Genomic DNA, 27,563 nt, shown 5'->3' with positions numbered 1-27,563 from the left:
TTGGAACCAGCTTTATCGGCAAGTCTCGCTTTCCCCCAGTGACATATTTAGGTTAAAGAAGCTGCTGCCAAGCTTTGGGAAGATGCTGGAGAATATCTTCCTGCCCCTTTTCGAGGCCACCATCAACCCTCAAGATCACCGAGAGCTTCACCTCTTCCTCAAATACGTAAGCATGGGTGGTGCCCAGGTGATGTGCCCAGAGGGGAGGGAGGAGAAGACTCCCAGCAAGTTTCATCAGCTTAGCTTCCAAGATCACTGGTGTGCCCCAGGCATGAAGTGTCCCACCCTAAGAAGCTGAATTTCTAGAATAACAAGCTTCTTGCAGAGAAGGGAAGTTCCCTTCTCCTCTGGGGTGGCCCTGCAGGCATGGGTGGGGTGCTGGGAAGGCAGCCTCGGGGCAGAAAGACTAGAGTCAGTTCCTGGCCAGGCGGGGTGAAAGGACCGGGCCTGCCCCAGCTGCAGACATTCCAGACTCCTGCTTTCCCCTGGACACCAGTGGTCCTCACACCTTGTTTGGTTGAGCCCCACAAAATATGTTTATCTGGTTAGTTGTGGGAGAGGGGAGAAGGGTGGGCAGGAAGGGCATCAGGGGGGCAGGAGCTTGTCCCGCCCTCTGGGTACCCAGAACAAAGGGGGCTGCAGACGGTGAGGGGCAAGTTCAGTGCCTACTGCAGGTTATGGTGTGGATGGTTTCTGACAGGGAGGGAGGCAGGGAAGATCCCAGAGGGCTCAGCGTGAAGAGGTAGGGGTGGAGGGATGGCTGAGTGTATCTGTACGGGGAAGGGTTGGGGGGTGCTGGCAAGTTTGAACAGGCGGAGGGCCAGCGTTGAACTTATGTCTTAGACCATCAACAAGCAGGCTATTGAGTGAGGAAAGCCCTGGAACAGAAGGTAGCTGGAGGTGGGGGCCTGCTGCAGCAGTAGAGACGCGAAGGGGGCTTGAAGCAGTAGTGGCAGCTCACACTGACGGCCCCCCGCGCGGTGATCCACGCCATGCCGCGACCTCGCCTCACCCTCAAGACTACATCATTTGCTGGTAGGAGCCAGCATGATTACGCATTGCTGTGTGTTCAGACACTGTGGATTATCTCACTTAATCCTTGCAGCAGTCCTGTGAAGCTACTAGCTCCAATGTACACACCAGGAAACTGAGAGACCACAGAGCTGAAAAGGGGCAGGACTGGAATTCATACCCAGGGTCCTGACCCAAGTGTCATCGATCCCATAGAATCCTGCCTCCCATTAAGGAAAGTGAGGGGTATACAGGTGGTGGGTGCAGTTGGAAAACAGATGGGGCGTGGGCATGGCCTGCAGGTGAGTGAGAGAAGGAGTTGGAGGGGCCCTCGGTGCCTGGTTTTGCAGGGGAGCAGGTGCTGTGCCTTTAGGAGGTCACTGCCAGCTGTGTGAGGAGTGGGGAGGCTGGAGAGGAGGAGGAGTTGGGGTTTGGACAGATTCTGTGCTTGAGGCTCTTGGGATGTCCAGTTTAGGGCCTTGCATGGGGGATGCAGAGCTCAGGGGAGGGGCTGACATTGCCCCCATGCTGGGCCCTGAGAGTTCAGGAGCAGCATGGAGCTGTGAGTGCAGACAGCGCAGAACTCGAGGTCCCTCTAGCCCCCAGATGTGTCCAGGCCATGCTGAGAGCTGCAGTGGGGACCGTCATTTCCATTGACATGTGACTCTGACAGAGAAGATTCAGGCAAGACCTTGGTGGTTCTTTGCTCCCCTGGGCCTCTACTGCCCAGTTGGGAACAGGCAGACCTGGCTGGGGCTGGGCTGGGAGCCCCCCAGATTGGGCCTGTCCTTCAGGGGCCCCTTCCCAAAGCACTGCTGGGGCCGAGTGATGGGATCCAAGTGGCCCTGCGTGCCGGCTGGGAGCCAAGTCCTCGCAGGTACGTCTTCCCTCAGGGCCCGACCTCTGGGAGGAGGTGACAGCAAGAGGCTGGTGCCTCGGGTGGGCCCGTGGAGTGTAGGGCGGGCCCAGTGTCAGGTGTGAGTATGCTGTGGGGAGGGTGTCTTCTGAGCTGCTCCGACCCTGCTCAGAGGGCAGGCTCCAGGAGTCAGGGCTCAGCCTCCCAAGAAGCCCTATTGGATGGCGCCCACCTTGGCCTGCTTGTGAGGCATCCCAGTGGGTTTCTCGTGGCCACCCCAGGGCATCCTCCACCTGCAGCCCCGAAGAGTGCAGACCCCGAGCCCCTTTAGGCTCAGCTGGTGGTCCCACGTGGGCAAGTGCCTTCACCAGCCCTGCTCTGCTCTCAGCCAAGCCCGCCGTCACAGGGCCACTTGAGCACTGAGTTAGCTGACGTGTGTGGTGAGTGCTTCAGGCAGGGCCTGACACCCCATAGGTGTATGGAAACACCTGTCCCCTTCCCCTCACAGCTGTTGTCACTGCTGCTGATGGCACAGCGGAGGACGGGAGGTGAGTCCAACCGCCTCACCCTGCACCTGGCCTGGCCTGAGTTCCCCTTCACTGTTGCTGCCACACAGGGGCTTGGTGCTCCCTAGACTGGCTTCCGGGTATCTCTGGAAACCCTGGAGGGACAGCCTGGGGCGCTGTGCCCACTCCCCATCCCTGGGAGAAGTGTGGCTCAGGCAGGCCCTGGGGTCCCCAGCTGAGAGGCCTGGGCGCCAAGGCCTTTAACGCTTCGCTTGGCGGCCCGTCTGCTGCAGCTTGATGCAGGATCCCTCCTCCTGCCCAGGTGACGGGGTTTGACAGCGTGGATGATGAGTCCAAGCACAGCGACCACATGTTCTCGGACAAGAGCCCCAGCCCAGACGTCTGGACCAGCGAGCAGAACCCACCCTACAGCTACTACCTGTACTACATGTACGCCAACATCATGGTGCTGAACAACCTCCGCAGGTGGGTGAGCCGGCCCTGCGCACCCCTTGTGTGGCCATTGGACCTGTACCCGCAGGGCCACACGCTCATGGGCCCACTCACTGCAACAGACACCATCACACATACAAGGCGGCCAGCCCCCATGCCTGGACACGTGTCCATACACACACCACACCTATGTGTGTGTGTCCATCCCTGATAGGTTACAGATGCATGACCTTCCAACACATGTTCACTCACCTCCACACCAATGGCGTTCATATGTGTCCATCCATTCAACACTTCACAGCACCTGCCAAGTGAAGGCCCTGTCCTGGGCCCAGGACACATAACAGGGGGCTAAACAGACTGTGTTCATGCCCTCAGAGCTTCCATCTGGTGGTCTTTTGTGCCCAGGCTCCCCCAGTGCACGCACTCAGGCGGGGTCCAGGCGGCAGGACGCTGAGTGGTCCTTCCCACCCCTGCTGGGTCACGAGGCTGAGGCCTCAGCCAGCGCCAGTTCCTGAGTGTGGGGCTTTGAGTGGGGCTTTGACTGAAAGGAGATGCCAGGGGCGGAGTCCTGGGCTGAGCTTTCTGAGGCAGGAGTTCTAGTTCAGCTGTTGCTGCCCTGCTCAGGGGCTTCTGACATCTGGCTCCACTCTCTGGGATTGCCCTCTTCTTACAACAGAGTCTGGACTCAATGGTTTCTCAGGCCCTTGCCTGTCTGAATCTGGGCTGCCAGGCCCTGGGGGAGAGGAGGAGAGGATGGATGGAGGACTGGGCCCTCCCTCTGTTCTCCGGAGATGGCATCTCTTGGTTCTGAGGAGCTCTGGGCCTGGGTCTCAGATTTGGGGAGAGGTTGTTTCCAGGGTGCTGCGTGTCAGCTGTGCTGACCCAGCCATGGGTGACTGTCTTCCCTGGAGTGGGCCCTGAGCAAGCGGCGCAGGCCCACGGGCACTGGGGCAGGTGGACCAAGGGTCCTTTTTCACCATGAGCCTCATGCCTGCAGGGAGCGGGGCCTGAGCACGTTCCTGTTCCGGCCTCACTGTGGGGAGGCTGGCTCCATCACCCACCTGGTTTCCGCTTTCCTGACTGCCGACAACATTTCCCACGGGCTGCTCCTCAAGAAGGTAACCGGGCCCCTGACAGATGCCTGCCGTGCAGTAACAGTCTCGCCCTGGGGCTCCTCTGGGGAGGGTGGGGACCGCCTGGACTCTGGCCACACCTGGGAGTCTCTGGCCAGTGATGCAGAAATGCTGGTTCTTCTTCTAGGCTTTGCTGTCTGTAGTCTCTTGGTTTTATATTTAATTATGAAATAATATGATCAAATCCATCCCAATTTAGGTTTTTGAAAAAGTGGACAAATAGAAAAAAAAATCCTCACTGCTATCACTTAAAAAAAGCATCATTAGCTTGTTATTATTTCCAATTCCCATCTTTTTTTTCCAGGGCATATTTTTAATCAGCTTATTATCATAACACACAGTTCCTTCTTCGTCCCCTAACTTTGTTTCACAAGCATTTTTCTGTGCTGTGACATGACATCTGGCTGCTCATCCTAAAGGCTGCGGAAGGACAGCACTCCTCCAGCTGTTGCACAGAATCCATCTGACTTTTTGCTTGTGTAACTAATGTTACCATGAACTCTATGCATTCAGTCTTCTCCATATTTTGACTCACTTCCATAGGAAGGATATTTGCTCAAACTCCTCTCCTTCCCTGTTCCTAGGGGGCATCTAGCCATGCCTCATGGTTCTGTGTGGGGTGGGTGCTACATCAGAGAACCACTCTAGCCCGGTCATGTCCGCCCCTTTCTACCTCCAAGGAGTTGCAGTGTTTACAGTGACAACCTCAATGTTTGTGGTCAAGCAAAACAACAAACGTGGGGCATCTCCAAGGGCTGACTTGTTGGGGTCAGTGCCTGGGAGAGGGGAGCTGAGGACGTAGGTTGGGGTCAGCCTGGGACCTGGCAGGTGCCCTTCCTGCCCTAAGCTGTGCTTCTGGTCTGGAGCCAAGATGGAGCACTTCCAACAACGGGCAGGAGAGCAGTCCCAGGGAGGGATGGGCCCCGATGCAGGAGAGAGGTGAACACAGAGGGTGGGGTCCAGAGTCCTGGGAGGGAGCTCAGGGGTCTCCCGTAGACACTGCCTGGAGCCCTGGCTTCCCTTGGTGAATGCTCCCCACCTTTGGCTCTTGTCCCCTGAGTTTGGTGGTTCTTTTGCAGAGTCCGGTGTTGCAGTATCTCTACTACCTGGCTCAGATCCCCATTGCCATGTCTCCTCTTAGCAACAACAGTCTGTTCCTCGAATATTCGAAAAACCCTCTGAGGGAATTCCTGCACAAGGGGCTTCATGTTTCTCTCTCCACCGATGATCCCATGCAGTTTCACTACACGAAGGTGAGGACTCGAGGGGAAGGTGAGGGCTGTCATCCTCCCACGGTAGGGACCTGAGCACACAGTGCCTTCAGGGTGGCGCTGGTGACCAGTGAAGACAAGAGGAGGCTCCTGGTGAGGAAAAAGTGTTCCTCCCAGAAGCCCTTTTTTGGGGTTCTTGAAACCATGAGGCTTTCTTTTCTTTGCCTTTCATTTTCCCTTCCTTTGATATTCCCTAGCTCTGTAATATTGGCAGAGTTACTTGTATTAAGAATGTTAGCTATCATTTTTGTTACCACTATGATTACTAGGAAGTTGTGGATCTCTGGGACAGCGAGGAGGAAGGGAAAGGTGGTATCATGCATGGGGACCAGTCACCAGTGTACCAGCACAAATGTGGTGGTAATGATGAGACCAGCCACAGATTAGTGAAAACAGAAGTGCCTAGGTCTTCTAGGACAGGCTCCAAGCTTCTGGTCTCACGTGTGCGTGCTCAGTTACTACTGTGTCCGGCTCTTTTGCAATCCTGTGGACTATGCAGTCTGCTGGGTTCCTCTGTCCATGGCATTTCCCAAGCAAGAATACTGGAGTGGTTGCCATTTCCTTCTCCAGGGAATCCTCCCAACCCAGGGATCAAACTGCATCTACTGCATTGGCAGGCGAGTTCTTCTTTACCACTGAGCCACCAGGGAAGCCTCTGATCTCAAGACCCCTTTATATAATGAGAAACTGAGGCTCTCAGAGAGCTGAGGTTGACGTGCCTTCTAACTAGTGAAAATTAACTGTGTTAAATTGAAAAATATTAACTCATGTAAAAATAACACTAATAAATCATGAAATGTTAACACAGTTACCAATTTTTATGAGAAATAACCATATTCCCACAAACTTCGATAACAATAGAGAATGGCATTGCTTTACATTTTTGCAAATCTCCTTAATGTCTGGTTTGATAGAAGACAGCTGGATTCTCATCTCTGCTTCTGCAGTCAATCTGTTGTGACAAATTGTTTTTACCAAAGTGCATGAAGAAATCTTGCCTCACAGAATAAATACATAGTTGGAAAAGGGAGGACCTTTCAAAAAGCCCTGGGGATCCTTAGGAATCCTGGGACTGTGTTTTCAGAACCACTGCCTAGGATACAGAGACAGTGATGTGGCAAAGAGGTGAGAGAAGGACTTGTGATAAATGTGAGCTATTTCACAGCTGAGAAAACAAAGTGAACGCACAGCTCAAGCTTAAATCCTCCTCGGCTTACACTGTCTCACTACTGACCCTTGATCACTTCTCATTCATAATCAATGCTCCATCTCTGTTAGTACTTTACTCAGATTAACTTTTATTTTGGACAATCTTAAGAAAAAGTGTTGACTACAAAGCAAGGCTGCAGAGTGGGTATTAAAAGTGTGCATGACAGGGAGATAGGCACAGGAGAGCAGGCTGGTGCCCGCTAGTCCTGGGCGCAGGGCCTTGAACATGAACATGTGCCGGTCAACAGATAAATCTGTAGCTGTTCTTTGATATCTCTGTCTTTGGTTACCTGAACTTTCACACAAAAAAGATCTTGGGAGTTTGTGATTTTAGGGGGAGGGGGATGTTGTTTTATTGTCCATGTGCCAGTTCTTAAGGAAAGGTGAAATCCGCGATGTCCAAGTGTTGAAATGGACAGACTCCGATCTAACGTTTCCTCTGGGGGGAATCTAGGAAGCGCTTATGGAGGAATACGCAATTGCGGCTCAAGTGTGGAAGCTGAGCACGTGTGACCTGTGTGAGATCGCCAGGAACAGTGTGCTGCAGAGCGGCCTCTCGCATCAGGTACCCCTCATCCTTTCCACACCGTACGTCAGATGCCTGCTCTGTGCCCTGCCGCTGGGGGTGGATGAAATAGGCAGGGTCTCTGCCGCATTCTAGGGGAGACCACTGGGGAGACTCCTAAATTTTCATGGCTGCTCTGTTGCCTTTTTTCAGATCTCTGGTCACATGTCACCTCCTTGGAGAGGCCTTCCCCAATCACTCATTCTATAGTAGCCACACACCTGCCCTCATTATCCATCCCTTGTCTGCTTTTTTTCATAACATTTATTACTACTTACATTGCCGTTACGTAGTCATGTGTTTTTCTGTCCTGCCTTCCAGAATATAAGTTCAGCATTACATCCCTGAGGTCAAGATTAGACTCTGGCACATAATAAGCACTCAGGGCTTCTCAAATAGCTGAACAGTACCTAGATTGAACAGAAAACTGTAGGAATGGGACCCAGACATCACTCATTTTTTTTAACAGCTGTCTAGGTGATTCTGATATGGAGCCAGGGTTGAGAACCACTGCTCCAAAGGGTGTCTGTGTCCCTGGGCAGCTCCCCTGGGCAGTGTCAATGGTATAGGGAGAGGGCTGCATGGTGCTGCTCTTGTTGGACGCTGATGCAGATAAGAGGTAAGGCTCAAGATTCATTTTGTGGGGACTTGGTTCCCTGGACTGGTTGTCCCCAGGCATGTCTGTCAGCTCTCGGGAGAGACTTCGAGAATCTTCACGCCTTCACCTTGCTTTCTTCATTGCCAGCGGCTCTTACAGTTCTTGTCTTTCTGATCAAGGAAAGCTCAGTTAGAAATGAAGGGACTGAATGTGGTTACCAGGGTGACATCCTTGAGGACAGGAAGGCAGGAGGAATTTTGTAACAGCTCTGTGAGGCAAGATGTCTTGATGGAGGACCTGCTTTGGAGGAATAGCCTGATTTGGTGGGCTAAGTCTGAGCTGCCATGTGGATATAGGAAGTGAATATAAGGTATATTGTTTCATTTGTATTTCTCTTGGTCCATAGGAAAAGCAAAAATTTCTGGGACAAAATTACTATAAAGAAGGACCTGAAGGAAATGATATTCGAAAGACAAATGTTGCTCAGATCCGGATGGCATTCCGATACGAGACCCTGTGCAACGAGCTCAGCTTCCTGTCTGATGCCATGAAATCAGAAGAGATCACAGCCCTGACCAACTAGTTGAACGTTGGACATGCGTTTTAACTTTTTGGTTTAATTTCAAGTCTGCCGTGATTAACAGTGGTCAAGATACCAAACTAGGACTTTCCTCCATGGAGACGATACCACTGAAGAACTTTCAAACTAGTGATTTTTGGTTGCACTGTTCACTTTAAGGTCTAACATACCCATTTCGGTGGCTTCCCTGGTGGCTCAAAGTGTCTGCCTGCAATGCGGGAGACCTGGGTTGGGAAGATCCCTGGGTTGGGAAGATCCCCTGAAGAAGGAAGTGGCAACGCACTCTGGTATTCTTGCCTATAAAATCCCATGGATGGAGAAGCCTGGTAGGCTACAGTTGATGGGGTCGCAGAGTTGGACACAACTGAGTGACTTCACTTCACTTCACTTCATGCCAATTTCTGTTAATACTTTTGAGTAATAGATGGTGACTCCTCCTTGGGGATCTGGGAGCTGGACTAATTCCTAATTTTCCAAATGTTCCTCTTCAAAGTGCTAATCGCAGGGGCCAGGATCTTACATGGTCCAGTGCCCACTGATACGAAGTCTGGTTTTCTGCCATAGTCTTCTTGTTGGCTTGTTGGTAGTTGTTCATTTCAGCCTCTCATGGGCTGGCTGCCTTAAAATCTACTCCAAAGCCCCCTTTCATAAAGGAGCTACTTTGAAAGAATTAGACAACTTCCTTCTTTGAGTTTTTTTTTTAAATGAGTTTTAAAAACTGTTTATTTAGCCTTCCTCCCTTCATATTTAGGAAACCAAATATTCATATCACAGCCATCTCTCCTATTCTGTGTCTTGGTTTCCTCATCTGAAAGGTGAAGGTTTCGATCAGATGAGTGGTTTTCAGTGGTGTTGTGAGCTCAGCTCCTGGACCACTTCAGGGCAGGGAATGAGAAGGGGGTTGAGGCTCTGAGGTGCTGCTTTTACTTCAAGGTGACTCAGCTTTTATCGGTTTTATACTGGGGCTTCTGTGTATTTACATTTGAACTAAGGACTTTGAAAAGCACAGGACTAGATGACCTCTGTTCCTTTTGGTTCTAATATTCTGTGACTGTAGCCCCATTATCATTTTACTTATGAACAGTCAGGGCCACAGAAGTGAAATTTGATTAAGGTCACACAGCTCTAGTAAGTAATAGGGTCAGAACTAGGTTTCCCTAATCCTAATCTAGTCCTTTCCCCACTCTTCCTTCAGGCCTGACACATTTAGAATTTTTTTTTACCACTGTAACTTGGTGCATTTCCCACCCCCCACCACAAGGTGAAATCTCTCCTTTACCTAATATGCAGACCTCTTCAGAATGTACCTGGTCCCAGGGGCCAGGTAGAAAGCATTTTTAAAGACCAGTCTGAATTTAAGCTTTACCAATGTACTCTTCATCTGTGTTACTAGGGCCTGGTACATAGTAGGTGCTCAATAAATGTACATTATATAAAAATGAATGAATCTCCTCTTTTGGAAATATTTTAAGGTTGTATGCTCCTGGAACTCAAGAGGCTGCTCAAGGACCTTCTTGTCTATCTCTATGGGCAAATATAGACTAGAGTAAGCCCTTGTGAATCATCACAGAGTTAGAAGAACACTGTTTTTGCCTGTGAAGATGCTTACCTGGCTTTAGGTTGTCTTGTCCTGTTACTTTATAACGATTATTCCCTCCACTGGTCAACTTAGCATACGGAACAATAAATACAGTCTTTTTACAAGGCAAACATATGCTACCTTATAGCTAACCACGAAACTGAATGAAAACCGAGCATTTATTTTAGGCACTCGTTTTTAAAAAGCCATTTGTATACATTTGCCTGAACATAACAAGTATTTTACAGTTCTTCATTGTCATTTTATGTGTCTCAAGCATTTAATTATTACATAAAGTCTGTTAGGGCTGTGGCTCAACAGTTTTAAACTATTTTAGGCAGATCTTTAAGTTTAAAGAAAAGATATAGGCATCATGAAGAGCTATCAATAATAATTACTAATTTATCTTTTCTGAATCAAGATTCAGATATGGATGACATTCACTAGGAAAACGCAAAAAATTTGAACTGAAGATTTCAAAACCCCGAAGGGAAACTTTTGCTCTTTTTTTCTAACTTCTGCTGTAACAGTTCATGAGTAAAGTCTCACATGGTCATTTCCTTTTCCCTGGATATATCTCCAGTCTGTTCAGTCAACACCTATTGGATTTTACCTGATCTGCATGCTTTTCAGATACCTTTTTCTATAGCACAATGCACTTTTATTACATTATCAACCTAACTGGCCTTTTTAGGGTGAATCTCTTTCTTTTGTGATCACAGTTGGAATCAAGGACAATTGTACACTAGCCCACGTTTCTAGCAGAATGGTTTTTGAGACATGTTTACTCTAAAGGGCTCAAGTTCACACTGTTACTTGAAACTGCATTGTTGAAATGATCAATGTTATTGTTCTGTGCCTCATGAAAACCAATCACAGCTCCTGGGGTGGCGTTTACCAGGCCCGTCCTGCACCTTTACTTTGTCTTACCTTGGATAAGGCAGAGTTAAAAGCACATCCCTATGGCTTTCTCTTTACTTGTTTCTGAGTGCCGTGATGGTGAAATAGTATTTTGATCATTTTCTGAGATCGCAGATGCAACTGAAGGTGAAACACTGGTAATAAACCTAGGTATTCTCTACCTAAAAACTATGACTGTTATAAAAAACAGGTATAACTAACTGCAATAAAAGGAACACTTATCAGATATAGTTCCTTGAAAATTTTTATACCTTCAACCTCTAAAGAAATATCTTATTAGGGAGATAGAGTATGCCAGAGTTAAGACTATAAACAGCTGCAAGATTGTAAAAATAAATCTCTGAGGGGGCTTTTATGTCTTTGACACCAAAATGTGTACTTCTCCATGATGATACACATTAATTATAAACTGCTACTCCTTCTTATAAATGGTTTTCCCATTCTCTGCACTAAGATTCTAGCCTGCTTCTCTAATTCCACTCTTTAATCTTAGAAATGATCTTACAAGGTAAAATATCAAAACCACCACAGGGTGAAGTATTTTATTATTTTTACTATCCAGTAGGGTAACAGAAAGACATGAAAACAAATGAACAGCTGTTGCTGTTTATGTTATATTGTCATTGTAAATGTCCTTTATAAATGTGGGTGGTCACCTGATTTCTCTAATCTCCAAGTAGCTTTCTTACTCCTAAAGAAAGCAAGCTGGACTTAATGAAGAAAAAAACAGTTAAAAGTACAAATTCTTTGGATTGCCTTTTAATGAATCCAACTTCTCAATGATAAAAATCACTGAACCAAAAGATACTTTCAAGCAGCCTTATTACCTATATTAGGTATAAGTAAATCGAGTCTAATTTGAAGTGTTTTAAAACATAGCACAAAAACAGCACAATCCACCAGAACACAACACAAAACAGTCCTCTAAGGAATATAAACACTTGGTATATAAAAACATGAAACTACATGATAAAAAAAAATCTCAATTACCTAAAATTTAATTGCTAAAGATTATTTATTGCACAATACATCAGTTTGCCCCAAGAACAAAACAGATACTATTATCTTCAACTTCTAAATTCAGTACATAGTCAAATCCATTTTCTCAAACTAAAGTTCTACAGTATTATGAGTAAACCTTTGTTATTAAGACAGAGAAACTTTATAACTTACAAATTTCTTAAGAGTTCATGAAACAGCTTCATAAATCCTAGAAGGCACACATATTTCCTATCATAGTAAGTGCATTTAAGTACTTAATATTTAAAAAAGACAAGCTGTACAGAATACAAAAAGTACACATTTCATCCATTAAACAAATTTACAACTTTTACAATTAGTTATTACAGTAGAACCTACCTAACATTCACATCTAAAGAATTATTACCCAGTTTAATGGAGTGAGCAAAAAACTGTGCTCATTTATTTGATAAGGCTAGTAAAAATATATTTCACAGTATCAGTTAGTGTCTTGGAGCTTATATTGGAAAATAAAAAGGTTTGGGCAACATCAAGTCACTGGGCTCACTATGAAAAATAATTCCTTGAAAGGTGAAGGATTCTGGGGGATAAAATCATTGGCTATACCTGGAAAGATCCAAAAATCTATAAAGAAATTTTATTCATTTTTAGAAACATTCTTAAATTGGGCAATCTGAATGAGACTCAGCAAAGTCATAAAGATAGTACTCCATGGAACATATTTTAGAAGATTTAATCTCCAAAGACTTATCTCAAAATTTTCAAAATATGTTCCATGGAGTACTGGGGAACCTATGGAGGAGAATTAGAGGTCTGGATTTTGACTTGGATTTAATTGAAATTTTTTTGGAAAAAAAATTAAAAAAAAAAAACAAGTCCCATCATGCAACTGTGTTACTCGTCAAATTCCAATATACTTGTAATTACCATGCATTAACATGTTTTTGTTGGCTGACTTCATAAATATTTAGTTATTGTGGTACATAAATTTATATAAGGAAATGTATAATGAGAAAATGATAGAGCAGGGGCGGGGTAGGGGGGTACTCTGTGTGTGTGTGTGTGTGTATGTGTGTGTGCAGCACGTGTGTGTAGGGATTTTGAGTATAATTTTTACTTGGGAAAAAAACAGTGCTGCTGCTGAAAAGTGTGAATACCACAGATAAAGTCTGTTTCTAAAGAGCCTGCAAACGAGAGGAGGGGACTTTCTCAGGTCACACAGCCAAGAAGGGCACTGCCAGGTCGACAGGACAGAGACCCCAGTACTCCTCTTGTATAAACAGCTGCCTCCATCAGGCAAGTCAACCAATTATTAGTATTATATTAGGGGGTAAAATCCAAGCTACATTTGGTCATTTTTCCTAAAAATTACTTAATTTGCATTCTGATTAAAGTCCCCAGTATCCAAAAATTCTGCCGTCAATAAGCAGCAACTTAAATTGTATGCTTTGGTATTTCAGAAAATAGTATTTGTAACATACCAATAATAAATCAGAAAATTATGTGGAATGTTAAAACACTTTTAAAGACATCAGGCCCTAGTTTATTATATGCTGAAATGTTAATATATAGCATAAAATAAAATTTTACTTTATCAACAAAAATTTAAAAAAATGGCTCAAGTGCTGCTGAACACCATATCTATACTCTTTCCTGGCGTTTCAAATGAAATGCAGTGAAACAGAAAGTCAAGTCATCTCCTAATTTTCAGGGGTGTTTTGTGTACATATGGTTAAAAGGCTACATACTATTTTCTTAATCTAAGAAATTTGAAGACTCTGGGACCTCAGGAAGATGGCTTCAAATTAAGAAAATAAAAGCACCATAACCAATGTTAAAGACTTATCATAATTTGGACATAAAATTTAGGGTCTATGATGAAGAAAAACTTCCATCTGAATCTCCAGGATGAATAAGCATTACCAAAAGCTATTTAGAACAGTTTCCCAGCTGTAAGAAAGCATTTCTAGAATAGCCAAGACTCCCCAGCAGAAATCCATTTACAAGGCAAAGTCCTGCCCTAATTCATAGTCTTCACCCAAGTTACACAGCATGGGGGGGGAAAACACTTAAGTTAAAAAAACATGTAGTTCCAAAACACACTGTTAAAGTTAGGAAATAATTAGGGCTTATTTCAAGTAAAAACTATTAAAAGAGTAATAGTCAACCACAAGGGGGCATACATATTCCTTAGATCCCAGCAGAAAGACTAATTTAAGTAGTAACATGCACTCTGATGTATTATACATTTTCAGTTAAGATTTTCTCTCACATGGCTACAACTTTTTAAAATTCAAGGTTTATTTTAAACCTAACTAAATAGATTCCAGAATACTCTTGCCCTGAAAAGTAACAGTGTTTCAGAAGCCCCCGGAAATGTTAACTCTGCAAAGAATTCAAGAGCAATTAGTCCTAATATGTATTAGAACAGATAAATAATAGGAAAATATAGTCTAAAATGGTAGCAAATTTTAGTTTATCTGAAGTGGAAGACAGGGAAAGTATCAAAATAAAAGGACAAACTGTCAGAATAGCAAAAATAAGAGGGTGGGGGGGAATTGCTGTGTCTGTGCTACAATATCCCTGCCCTCTTTCCCCGTGACTGAAGTATGTATAGCCCACACCAGCAATGGAACACTTCACCAGGAGGTCACGGCCTGTGGGGCTGGCCTGCCTCATCAGCCATGTTAAGAATATAGTTAGCCATATCATCTTCAGTGGGTGCATCGGACACCACCCAAGATTCATTTGCTCCAGTCATCTGTAGGCGACAAATAGGGCAATTCCTGTGTCGATCACTCCTATTAGAAATCAAATAAAGAATAGTTTGTTTTCTTTTTCTGTTTAAAACAATGAATTTGAAATGTAATACATGTACATTTTTTTAAAAAAGAAAATAGCATAAAAGTGTATAGTGAAAAATACATCTCTTTCTCCTACCCTAATCTTTATTATCCCCAGAGGCAACTGCTGTTAACCAGTTTTTTATATATTCTTCAGTTTTTTATATATTCTTCTAGAGATAGACTAGCCTTGACCAGCTTGTGTGTGTCTACACATCACTGCTCTTTTTAACAAAAAGAGCACGTGTTAGAGCTGCCTATTCAAAATACACTGTTTGGATAGGCCATAATTCATTTAACTTATCTCCCATAGAAGGAAGGACATCCAGATTTTTTCCTATCTTTTGCTGCTATAAACAATGGAATGGAAGCATTCAAGGCTTAAAATAAAATGAACTTTACATGCAGAATAATTTTGGGGGGAGGAAAGAGCTTATATATAATCACTTAAAAAAGATTATGTTTTCCAAAGGGATTTTTTTCTCTTGTCAAACATTACTTTGGAAATTTTAAAAATAGCATATTTGAGCCAGAAACATGTCACAGAGGGAAAATATTTTTCTCTTTATTGCTCAGTGAAATCTGAAACCTAAAAGTAGTTAATTGCTCTTTGGCTTCTGTGCAAAAATTTAGAAATCTGTTCTAAAAACTAAATGTGAAAGTAGAGCTGACATATATTGTTCAGATTCATTTCTGGATCTTCAGAGATAGTTTTTAAGATAATTATCTGTGCTCTTCTGTGCGCAAAAGTCACAATTTTAAAATAGTCAATTTCTGCTTCTGGCCAAGGGACCAGATTTATCTCCCCACTTAAAACAACACTGGACAAAATACATGAAATAATGGTTTTCAACACTAAACACAAGATGACAAAGGATTATAATCCCAGAGAGATGGGAAACAAAACAAGGTGAGCCCTATAATTACCCAGCTCACTGCCTCTGAGAGTTCCCATGCCAGAGAGAGAGCAGGGGAAACTGAGACGGAGCCTCGTAGATTCCCTGAGTAGACAAGACAAGAGCAGCGAATCTTAGGACGCCAAGACAAAACTAGTTCATAGGGTAAAGTGCTGGACAAGAGAAAGCTACACAAAGGGAGAATCCCAGAGTCTACTGAAGGTCCCTGTAGATACATTCAGCAGAGTAATGATCAGTGTGTGCAAGTCAGGAAACTACTCAAGCCCAAGAATCACTCAAAAGGATCTGAGGGGACAGTAACCAAAGCTCACGAAGGGCCTGGACATTGCCTGTTCCTGCCAGACAGAGTGGAAAACCTTTTAATTCATGGAGCATCGGGTAGAGTACTCTGAAGGCTTGCCTCAGCAGGGCATAATTAGCTCTAAACTAAACATCACTCTGGTCCTGCCTAACAAGCCATAAAAGCAAGACTCAAAAGGATCAAACTGTTTCCAAGTAACTATATCCCAGAACAAAGCTCAAGGATATTTACAGGAATACAAAAATATCCAGTACCCCAAAAGGTAAAAAAATCTCAATGTCTGGAACCCAGCTAAGAACTACCATTCATACAGAGAAGCATAAAAATACAACCCAAAATGAAGAAAACAATCCATCAAAACTAATCCAGAACTGACAGATACATCAGAATCAGCAACAAGAAAATGAAAGGTTATGATAACTATATTCTATATACTTAAAAAGCTAGAGGAAAGACCACATATTAAGCAGAAACTGGAAGATATTAAAAACTTGAACTTCTGGATGAGGACTAAGATATCTGAATAAAAAAATACATTGAGTGGGATTAATGGCAATAGACTGCAGGAAAAAAAAATCAGTGAATTTGAAATGATAGAGCAGTATTAATTATCCAAAATTAAACACAGAGAAAATGACTCAAAAAAGAAGGAAAATAGTATGTGAGGTGTGCAAAAGTGGTCTAGTACATCAGTGGCTGGAGTCCCAGAAGGACATGGGACAAAAGAGAACAGAAAAAGATGTTTAAGAAAATACTGGCTGAAAAATTTCCAGAACTCATGATACTATACACCTACAAATCCAAGGAGCTCAATGAATCCTAAGTGCAAGAAACATGAAGAAAACTAAGGCACATCAAAATCAAACTGCTGAAAGTCAGAGATGAAGGGGAAAAAAACCTTAAAAACAGCCAGGCACATTACTTACAGAGGAAAAAAGATGAGGATGAGAGCAGATTTCTCATAGAAAATGTTGTAAGCAAGAAGATGGTGAAGCAATGTCATTAAAGTACTGAGAGAAAAACTATTATCAGTCTAAAATGTTATATCCAGAAAAAATCTCTCTCAAAAAAGGTTTTGCTGTCATTCAATAAAATTCTATGGAATTTATAAAAAAGAGCTAATAAATCAATCATTATTAAGGTTGCAGGATACAAGACTGATACACAAAACTGTTTATTTCTAGTATATAGAAATACAATAATCAAAAATTGAAATTTAAAAATAACACTTAAAGTAACATAAAAATTATAAAATACTTAGGGATAGATCTGTGAAGGATATGCAACACTGGAGACTACAATTGATGACAGAAATTAAAGAAGACCTGTGGGAGACCTGGGTTTGATCCTCGGGTTGGGAAGATTCCCTCGAGAAGGGAAAGGCTACCCACAGTATTCTGGCCTGGAGAATTCCATGGACTGTATAGTCCATGGGGGTCACAAAGAGTTGGACAGGACTGAGCGACCTTTACTTTCACTTTCAAATAAATGGCGAAACATAGTGAGATGTGGGTTGGAAGATTTAATATTGTTAAGAAGTTTTATTATTGTTTAGTCACTATGTCCGACTTAACACTCTCCAAATTATTTAACTCAATCCCAATCAAAATTCTTACAGACTTTTTTTGGTAGAAATTGGCAAGTTGATTATAAAATTCACACTGAAACGCAAAAGATCTAGAAAAACCAAAACAACTTTGAAAAAGAACAAAGTTGGAGGACTAATACTCCCTGATTTTAAGACTTACAAAGCTACACTAATCAAAGTAGTATGATATTGGTGTGAAGTAGACAATAGGTCAATGGAACAGAAAAGAGTCCAGAAATACTCACCTGTGTTTGAACAACTGATTTGCAACAAAGAAGCAGAGGCAATTTTAGAGAAGAAAAGACAGTCTTTTCAAAAAACTGTGCTGGAGCAACTGGAAAGCCATTAAGGGTAAAATAAAAATTTTTTGATCCATACCTCACACCATACAAAAATTAACTCAAAATGGATCCTAGACCTAAATGTAAAACCTAAAAACAATAAATCTTTTAGAAGGAAAAATTGAAGAAAATCTTCGTGACCTTGGGTTAAACAAAGATTTCTTAGATATGACACTAAAATGATTATTCATTACACAAATTGAGAAACTGGACTTCATAAAAATTAAAAATTTCTACTCTTTAAAAGACATTCCTAAGAGAATGAAAAGATAAATCACAGAGTGGGAGAAAATATTTGCAAATTATATATGTGATAAAGGGCATGTATCCATAATACATAAAGAACTCTCAATACAAAAACAACTAAGTAAAAAAATGGGCAAGTAGGATCATCAGTACCATCTTTCTATATTCCACATATATGCTTCAATATATGGTATTTGTCTTTCTCATTCTGACTTACTTCACTCTGTATAATAGGCTCTAGGTTCATCCACCTCATTAGAACTGACTCAAATTCATTCTTTTTAATAGCTGACTAATATTTCACTGTGTATATGTATCACAACTTCTTTATCCATTCATCTATTGATGGACTCTAGGCAGCTTCCATGTCCTAGCTATTGTAAACAGTGCTTCAGTGAACACTGCAGCAAAGGAGACACAGACATAAAGAATAGACTTTTGGTCACAGTCAGGGAAGGAGAGGGTGGGATAAATTGAGAGAGTAGTATTGAAATATATATATTACCATATGTAAAACAGTTAGTGGGAATTTGCTGTATGACGCAGGGAGCTCAAACTGGTGCTCTGTGACAACCTAGAAGAGTGGGATGGGGAGGGAGGTGGAGGGAGGCTTAAGAGTGAGGAGACATATGTATGCCTGGGGTTGATTCATGTTGATGCACTGCAGAAACCATCACAGTATTGTAAAGTAATTATCCTCCAATTAAAAATGAAATACAATTTTTAAAAAAGAAATGGGCAAAAGAATCTGAATGAATATTTCACCACAGATGAAATACATATAGATACGTATAGAAAATAAGAAAAGTGCTCAGCGCCACCAGTCAGCAGGGAAAGGCAAATTAAAACTACAATGAGATACCACTACACATCAATTAGAATGGCTGCAATTAGAATGACAAATACCAAGTATGGCAAGGTTGTAGGGCAACTGGAATTTTCATACACTGGAGTGTAAAATGGCACAACCACTTTGGAAAACAACTGGCAGTTTCTTAAAAAGTTAAACATACCTCTACCATATGATCTAGCCATCCCACTTGTAGGTATTTATCCAAGGTAAAAGCCAAAATGTACGTCCATAAAAACAGCTGAGCACAAATGTATACAGCAGCTTTATTTGTAACAGCCAAAAATTCAAAACAACCCAATGTCCATCAACAGGTGAATGGATAAAGAAGCTGCAGTATATTCATACAATGAATACTACTCAGCAATAAAAAGCAAGGGACTACTGATACATACTACAATCTTGAAAAAATTATAATGAATGAAAGAAGCCAGACCAAAAAAGAGTATATACTGTATGGGACATCCAAATTATTCTATAGTGAGTGACTGAAACCATATTAGTGGTTGGGGACTAGGAGAAGGGATTGGGGGAAGGAGACCTTACGGTGGGCAAGAGGTAACTTGAGGGTGATGGATTTGTTCATTATCTAAATTGTGAGGATGACTTTTATGATTATATACATATATCAAATTGTACTTTATATATAGTTTACTGTATGTCAATGATAAATTTTCTTAAATGCTTGATTCTTATTTTGTAAAATAATGAGCTTGACTAGCCATTCTCTAAAGTTCTCCTCAGGTCCAATATTCAAGGATTAATATTATTCTAATGACATATGGAGGGAAAATGTAGAAAAGAGGAAAAAAATGGAAGGGAAAGGAAAAATGTTTGATTCTAGACTTTAATCAGGCACAAACCTCTTTATAGCAAAAGTAAATTGTCATAACTAAGCTACATCCTCACATTATAGACTATGTATAAAAATATTTAAGCAGTAAGAGGCATGTCATAAAATCCAAAGTATTAAAGAACAAAGTCTCTTATACTTAACTACAATATATTTGCATTTTTTGAAGTGTATTCATATACATTTCCCCATTTGACCTTGGCCTACCCCATGAAGCATGAAGGCAGATTACGTACCACTTGTCAATGCACTTCTGACAAAAGCTGTGAGCACAGGGCAGGATAAGGTCAGCCCGACCGTCCATACAGATACAGCACTCTTCCTCGTCAGTCAGCTGCTTTACCCTGCATGGGAAAAAGGAGCCGGAGCGGTGATATTCTCTGTTGTCACTGTGCTGTAAACTTTCTTTCCATTGGGTTAAAAAGCGTAAACAAGGATGTATGTGCTCTCAACATAAAGCACAACATGACTCATGCAGTATCAGAGTAAAATAACCTGTATTTTAGGGATAGCAAACATATTAGGGAAGAAGTACTAGAGGCGAAATTTCATAGAGAAAAGACTAGATAAAAGATAAATCCTGAGATGGTTTAAAAGAAAATATGGACTAAAACTGGAAATATTCAGGTCTTTCTAAAAATAACTTAGCCCATTTTAATCATATTGAATTTTTATACATGAATTCAACCAATATATGATTTATTCACCATGCAGGATATAAAGCTCTCTAAAATATGGGCCCTGCCATCAGGGTCTATATATTGATATATTGTGCTGCTGCAGCTAATGGGCATATAAATGAAAGAACAGCTTAGTCTTAAGGCTCAGGTGCTATATGAAATATGAAAGAGACACAATGCAAAGTATCTGTCCTCAAAGAGCTCTTTCATCTTGGGAAGAAAAGAGATGTTCAACCTTCTATTCCAGCCACAATTTAGATGCCCCTGAATGAGCCAAGCGCCTTTGTAGGTGGTGTTTTCCTTTCCTGGAATACCCTTGTGAGTTTGGCAAACTCCAACCTCAGTTACTCAGCTCAAGATACCATCTTCTCTATGCTCTCAAAAACCAACATTTTCCTCAACTAAAGGTCTTAAATACTGCATTTTATTGGCTGTTTATTGGTTAGTCTATCCATAAACTGTAAACTCATAAGGAGTTTGTCTTAGGTTCTCAATATGTATTTCTTGAAGTGATTTAAATTTGCTTTTAATCTTTGTGCTATTCTGTAATGTTTAGGTTTTCTTCATCAAGCATGTATTGCTTTTATAATTATACAAAAATTAAATGTTCCAAAGTATAGCCACTAGACTATAAGCTTATTAACGGTAGAAACTACCTCTAACATGTTTTTATTCCTGGCTGTGCTTATACCACTGTATCTAAGACACTGATATAGTACTTTAAAATCTGTCAATTTGTATATAGAAAATAAGCAAATGTCAAATGTGTATTACATGTAGTAAGTGCTAAGTAAAGAAGGAAGAAAGTATATTTCAAATTTGTCAGAAAGATAAGGTAGAAAAATGACAGGATTTCGATAGAGGACATTCAATGTGAATAAACAAAGCTAAACAGGTAGGGAAAAGTGTCTATCAAGCAGGCTGGTATGAAAGACTGCTTAAGTATAGCAGAGATAATCTGATCCTTGTATGTCAAAAGATTAAGTTTAAATTTGTTTTGATAGAGTTTAATCAAGGGGAAAGTGAACCCCCATTGGAAATAATGCTTTAGGATATCAACTGGGACAGCAGTATGAGGGACAGTCTAGAGAGAGGAACACCAATTAGATCCTTATTTCAGTAATTCACCTGGGACATAATTAAGCCTGGTCTAAGGGGCATTACAAAAGACAAATCATTAGGATGTGGTAACAGAGTAAATGCTGTGCTTCAGCAATGCATAAAAGAGGGCAGCTTCTGAATTGAAATTGGGAAACTGAATGAAAACCTAGATGGGTGTGGATCTAATGTATTTTAATTTTTCTATATCTATTTATTTCAATGTTTAAATGCTTTTCAGGTGCAAGGTAATGCTAAAAATCCTTCAAGCTAGACTTCAGCAGTACATGAACTGAGAACTTCCAGGTATACAAGCTGGATTTAGAAAAGGCAGAGGAAAAAAAAAAAAAGAAAAGGCAGAGGAACCAGAGATAAATCACCAACATCTGTTGGATCAGAGGAAAAACAAGGGAATTTCAGGAAAACATCCACTTCTGCTTCATTGACTATATTAAAGCCTTTGACTATGTGGATCACAACAAACTGGAAAATTCTTAAAGAGATGGGAATACCAGACCACCTTACCTGTCTCCTGAGAACCTGTATGTGAATCAAGAAGCAACGGTTAGAACTGGACACGGAACAACTGACTGGTTCAAAATTAGGAAAGGAGCATGTCAGGGCTGTATATTGTCACTCTGCTTATTTAACTTATATGCAGAGTACATCATGTGAAATGCTGGGCTGGATGACTCACAAGCTGGAATCAAGATTTCTGGGAGAAATATCAACAACCTCAGATATGCAGATGATACCACTCTAATGGCAGAAAGTGAAGAGGAACTAAAGAGACTCTAGATAAGGGTGAAACAGGAGAATCAAAGAGCTGGCTTGAAACTCAACATTCAAAAAACTAAGATCATGACATCAGGTCCCATCACTTCATGGCAAATAGATAGGGAAAAAGTAGAAACAGTGACAGACTTAATTTTCTTGGGCTCCAAAATCACTGTGGATGGTGACTGTAGCCATGAAATTAAAAGATGCTTGCTCCTTGAAAGAGAAGCTATGACAAACCTGTGAGTGCTAAGTCGCTTCGGTTGTGTTCGACTCTTTGCAACCCCATGGACTGTATAGCCTGCCGGGATCCTCTGGCCAAGGGATTCTCCAGGCAAGAATACTGGAATGGATTGCCATGCCCTCTCCAGGGGATCTTTCCAAACCAGGGATTGAACCTAAGTCTCTTATATCCCCTGCATTGGCAGGCAGGTTCTCTACCACTAGTGCCACCTGGGAAGCCCAGACAGCATATTAGAGAATAGAGACATCACTTTGCCAACAAAGGTCTGTATAATCAAAGTTATGGGTTTTCCAGTAGTCATGTATAGATGTGAGAGTTGGACCATAAAGAAGGCTGAGTGCCAAAGAACTGATGCTTTTGAATTGTGGTGCTGGAGAAGACTCTTGAGAGTCCCTTGGACAGCAAGGGGATCAAACCAACCAATCCTAAAGGAAATCAACCCTGAATATTCATTAGAAGGACTGATACTGAAGCTGAAGCTCCAATACTTTGGCCACCTGATGGGAAGAGCCGACTCATTGGAAAAGACCTTGACCCTGGGAAAGATTGAGAGCAGGAGAAGGGGTTGACAGAAGATGAGATGGTTGGATGGCATCACTGCTCAAAAGACATGAGCTTGAGAAAACTGCGGGAGACAGTGGGTAGGGAAGCCTGGCATGCTACAATTCAAGGGGTCGCAAAGACACACAACTCAGCGACTGAGCAACAACAACTAGGTGCTATGTACTGTGCCAGAGCCAAAGGGACTGGGGTCTCTGCCTTGAGGAGCTTACAGTTTATGTCTAAGGATGTGGACTTGGTCGTCAGTAGCAAAGAATATAACTGAATCCATAAAGGGTGACAGACAGGGTTTTGAAGGTTACAGTTTAAAACTGAGGAGCAGAGGGCCACAAAGAACAGCATTCTGGATGGAGGAGATGCAGAAGCAGCTAACGGAAGCCGTACTACATTCACTTGATTGTTTTGCTACCTTCCTAGCAGTACAGTTACCAGAAGGAGGAGGGAGAAAGGCTTGCTGTTTGTCCTCATTAGACCACTTGTAGAATGGAGAATTCAGTTCTCTGTTCCCCTACTCTGAAAAACAAATTTACAGATAAAAGATCATCCAGGAAAGCCCCTGGGATATAGAAGAGACCAATATAAACAAAGGCTGAAGGAACTGGGGAGGTTTATCCTGGAGAACAAAAGGCTCAGTGAGAATTTGATTAGTGTGTTCAAGTCTTTGGCCAAGAGAGAACAGACTTGTATGGTGGAATTCTCCAGAGGGTACTGTCACTGAAATTAGTAGAAAACAGTAATAATTAGTAACAATGATAGTTAACTTTTATAGATATATATTTTTATGAGCCAGGCACTGTTCCAAGTATTTTACATATACTAACTCACTAAACTCTCAAGAGTCCTATGAAGTAGACCTTATTACTGTCATTTTCTTTTAAAAGATGAGGATACTGAGTAAAGAGAGGTTTAATAACTTGTCCAAAGTGACACAGTAAGGAGTAAAGCCAGGATTTAAACACAGGCAATTTGCTTCTAGAATCTGTGCTGCCTTAGGAGAGCCAGATTTTGCTCTAAGGAAAATTATGCAAAAGGGAAAATTACATAGTGATTAAAGCCATTTGTGTATCAAAACCCTTGTCTTTCTGAGGCAGTGAGTCCCACACTGCAGGTGTTCATGTTCAAGCTGGACTACCACTTGGCTAAATATGGTAAGTCTTGCTACACAAAGTGCTATCCAGGGGTGAGCAGTAGTGACAACACCTGAGAGCTTGATAGAATCTCAAGCTTTTTCTCAAAACCACTGAATATCAAAGTTTAAAAAGCACTGTAGTACAGGATCTTCATGCACCAGGGAGTAGTAATGCAGAGATTAGGAACATGGCTGTATTGCCAGACAGGCCTGAATGTGAATCTCCACTAGACCAGTTTCTAGCCATGTCATTCATTTGTCTAAACCTCAAGTTGCTACATCTGCAATGAACCAATATTTGTATTCCCCTGGGATTGCTATGATTTAATGGGTTTATTAAAAGGGCTTCCCTGGTGGCTCAGATGATAAAGAATCCACCTGCAATGCAGGAGACCTGGGTTCAATCCCTGGTTTGGGAAGATCCCCTGGAGAAGGGCATGACAACTCACTCCAGTATTTGTGCTGGAGAATTCCCATGGAAAGAGCAGCCTGGCAGGCTACAGTCCATGGGGTCACAAAGAGTTGGACACGACTGGAGTGATTAAGCACAGAGCACAATGAGTTCATACATGTAAACTCCACTCCTCACAATGCCTAATACTCTGTAAGTACTTAGTAAATATAAAATACTACTAGAAATAGGTACCAGATATAAGACTGAATCAAATAAATACCTCTCAAGATCCCACTCAATCTGAAAACTCTATTTTTCTATGAACTAAGTATATCAGGGTATAAAAAAAACAAAAACCCAAAATATACAAAGGCAAGCAGCAGCCCTAACCTACCAATTACGCATTGAGTTTCCCAGTCTAGAGGGCACATGAAAAGGGATAACACTCTTACCTTCCTCATTAAGATGACTGCAATAAGAAAAAAGTTTTACTTTCATTTTCTACCACAGAGACTAGTAAATACTATTTACTATTAAATGCTATTTTCAACTTTTAAAATACTTAAAAAAAAAAAATCACCATTTTGAAGAGGGAAAGGAATGAAAAACAGAAAATCAGATGTCTGTCTTTGAAAGATTAACTTAACAAAATACAGGAAAGATAAGCCTAAATGCTACCTATAATACTCTAAAACTCATTTGGCATTTCATCAGTAACACTCGTACTGCCCAAGCCTAGAAAACCAAATAATCCTATTAAAGACAAACAGGAAAGAATAATTTAAAATACAATTTTACTACAACATAGTATTTGGAAACCAGCTGGTTAAGATTGGATCGAAAATGCAACTGCAAATGGAGCAATAAAAATGAAGTTCTTGTTAAGCATATTCTTAACTTTAAGGTAAAAGATACTGTCAATACTGATTTGTGCTGTCTACCCTGTATGACAATAAGACAGGATGTCAACATGTCTAGACCCACGTAAGCCTTTTTCCAGTGAGGCATTCACAAATTTAAATTATGGTCATGGCTGTCAAAAGGCAACAGGTGGGTGCATTCACATGCCAAAAGCATTATGGAGAAGGAAAAGAAAGTTTAGATAGAACAATAATATATTAGGCCTGAGTAAACAAGCACCATCACAGAAAATGCTGGCTGACCTCACTTCCTTCTGGTAACTCAGTACATGCAATACGTGCACCAACTACTTGTCCATTCCAGAATGGACTGCCAAGTCCTAGAGCCAATATTTACAATAGTAATGCTCCAATCAGTCAGATACCTTTAAGAAAAACTGGAATGGTTTTACCAGACTCTTGGACCTAATTCCTTGAAGGGCTTTGATTGTCTAAGATCCTAAATGAGTATTACAAGAGGGTATTAACTATATACCTTGTCATTAAATGCAAGCGGGTTGAGTAGATTCATGGAAACTGGGTTGACAGAAACATTACCTGGTGTGAATCACTTTAGTTTTTCTTTAATGTGGCACTCTAACAATATCCTGAAACACAGAATAGTCCAAAAGCAGATCTGGGATATAATACCATCTGAGACAAAAAGTAATGTGATTTAAGTCACAGAGACCATTAGCAAAAATATTACTGTGATATTCAGTAGTTTGCATGTTGGAAAAGAAGAGAAACGTGGCATTTATGTGCTGCATACCTTCCCATCCAAAGACTAGCCTGACAAGATGTTACAGATGCTGAGTTTTCATCAGGGTCTTCAGAGGTGGAGCTCTGTGCCAATACTCCTGCTGCTTGACTTGTGATGTCTTTATAAAGCTGGATAAACTGGTACAAATTCATGATCCGTGATGCTTCCACAATGCCACTGCTTTTGTTAATCTAAAAATACAAAGAAAATGAAAAAAAAAAAGTTGATAATCTTTCTGATTGATTTTTTCCCAAAAGGGGAACAACTATTTAGTCACCTAGGAAACAAAGTTTGCCAATTACCTAAAAAGAGAGCAATAGTCTGAGCAAATGAATAATATCACTTCCTCTATGTTTGCAGGGTTCAAAACACACAATATTTTCTCATGTGATAGTCAAAATAACCTGTAGGGTTGATTAGGCATCAACTTATTTAGTAGTGGAGGTCAGGCAATTTTCCCAGACTTAAAAAATGAATTTTAGAGATAAATCCTTTTAATTTATTTAAAGAATTTCTTAAAGATTTATTTTAATCCAACAACCACTTGCCATTCTACTATAACTGAAAGAGATTAGTTTCTTGAATATCTTAAGTTCTATTACATACCAACACTTACAAACTGAAGCAAGAAAACTACAATAAAGTAAATCCTAACAAAAAGTGGTTGAATTTTTCCCAGAAAGTCATTTCGAACTTTAGCATGAAGTAGAATCACTGGCCTACAGGTTGTAACTCTCCCCACTCTAGCTTACATTCTTTTTTTTTGATCTCATATTGCACTTTTGATGTCTCTTTTCTTAAAATCTATTTTTAATTGCTAGGTAACTGCTTTACGTCTAGCTTATATTCTTTTTAAAATATTTATTTATTTATTTTATTTTTGGCTGTGCTGGGTCTTCATTGCTGCATGGGCTTTTCTCTACTTGGGGCGAGCAGGGGCTACTCATGAGTTGCAGAGCGTGGGCTCTAGGGTGTGCAGGCTTCAGTAGCTGCAGCTTCCGGGCTCTAGAGCAGAGGCTCAATAGTTGTGGTGCAACAGCTTAGATGCTTTGCAGCACGTGGGACTGTCCCAGATCAGTGATCAAACCCATGTCTCCTGCACTGGCAGGCAGATTTTTTACCACTGAGCCACCAACAAAGCCCCCAGCTTACATTCTTAATGTGAGGAGGTATTGGGGGCAAGTGTGAGATAATAGATAAGAAGAGACAATATTGTTTTCATCTGTCTTGGGAAGTATGTAGTATGGCATACATTCTCTCTTCAGATGAGCAAAGCCAGAAGGATTGAGGGCATCATATTCTTGGATAAAGAACTTTAAGTAATCAGAGACAGATTACAGAGATGTGAAAGACTTCCTGTCAACACAGGAGATACCACAGAAGACAGTGGGAACTATTAAATGCAATTAAAGT

At 41.7% G+C, this 27,563-nt stretch overlaps 2 protein-coding genes across 12 annotated transcripts in view; one reads left to right on the top strand and one right to left on the bottom strand.

Annotated features, from left to right (window-relative positions):
- Positions 1 to 9,386, top strand: part of AMPD3 (adenosine monophosphate deaminase 3) — a 296,752-nt gene extending 287,366 nt beyond the window's left edge. For all 9 annotated transcript variants that reach the window (XM_055548650.1, XM_055548652.1, XM_055548651.1 and 6 more), the window contains 6 exons: positions 40 to 166; positions 2,696 to 2,859; positions 3,827 to 3,947; positions 5,042 to 5,215; positions 6,897 to 7,007; positions 8,012 to 9,386. In XM_055548650.1, the coding sequence (XP_055404625.1) occupies positions 40 to 166; positions 2,696 to 2,859; positions 3,827 to 3,947; positions 5,042 to 5,215; positions 6,897 to 7,007; positions 8,012 to 8,188 (874 nt within the window). In that variant the 3' untranslated portion in view covers positions 8,189 to 9,386. The remainder of the gene's footprint in view (positions 1 to 39; positions 167 to 2,695; positions 2,860 to 3,826; positions 3,948 to 5,041; positions 5,216 to 6,896; positions 7,008 to 8,011) is intronic.
- Positions 9,387 to 11,681: 2,295 nt separating this feature from the next.
- Positions 11,682 to 27,563, bottom strand: part of RNF141 (ring finger protein 141) — a 37,021-nt gene continuing 21,139 nt past the window's right edge. For all 3 annotated transcript variants that reach the window (XM_055548660.1, XM_055548659.1, XM_055548661.1), the window contains exons 4-6: positions 26,160 to 26,341; positions 19,842 to 19,949; positions 11,682 to 14,467 (exon numbers count right to left, since the gene is read on the bottom strand). In XM_055548660.1, coding sequence (XP_055404635.1) covers positions 14,317 to 14,467; positions 19,842 to 19,949; positions 26,160 to 26,341 — 441 coding nt within the window. In that variant the 3' untranslated portion in view covers positions 11,682 to 14,316. The remainder of the gene's footprint in view (positions 14,468 to 19,841; positions 19,950 to 26,159; positions 26,342 to 27,563) is intronic.

The sequence above is a fragment of the Bubalus kerabau genome, chromosome 15 (assembly GCF_029407905.1).
Source record: "Bubalus kerabau isolate K-KA32 ecotype Philippines breed swamp buffalo chromosome 15, PCC_UOA_SB_1v2, whole genome shotgun sequence".
Lineage (NCBI taxonomy): Eukaryota > Metazoa > Chordata > Mammalia > Artiodactyla > Bovidae > Bubalus > Bubalus kerabau.
Note: the sequence above shows the minus strand (reverse complement) of the source record. Positions and strands in the feature narration are given on the sequence as shown.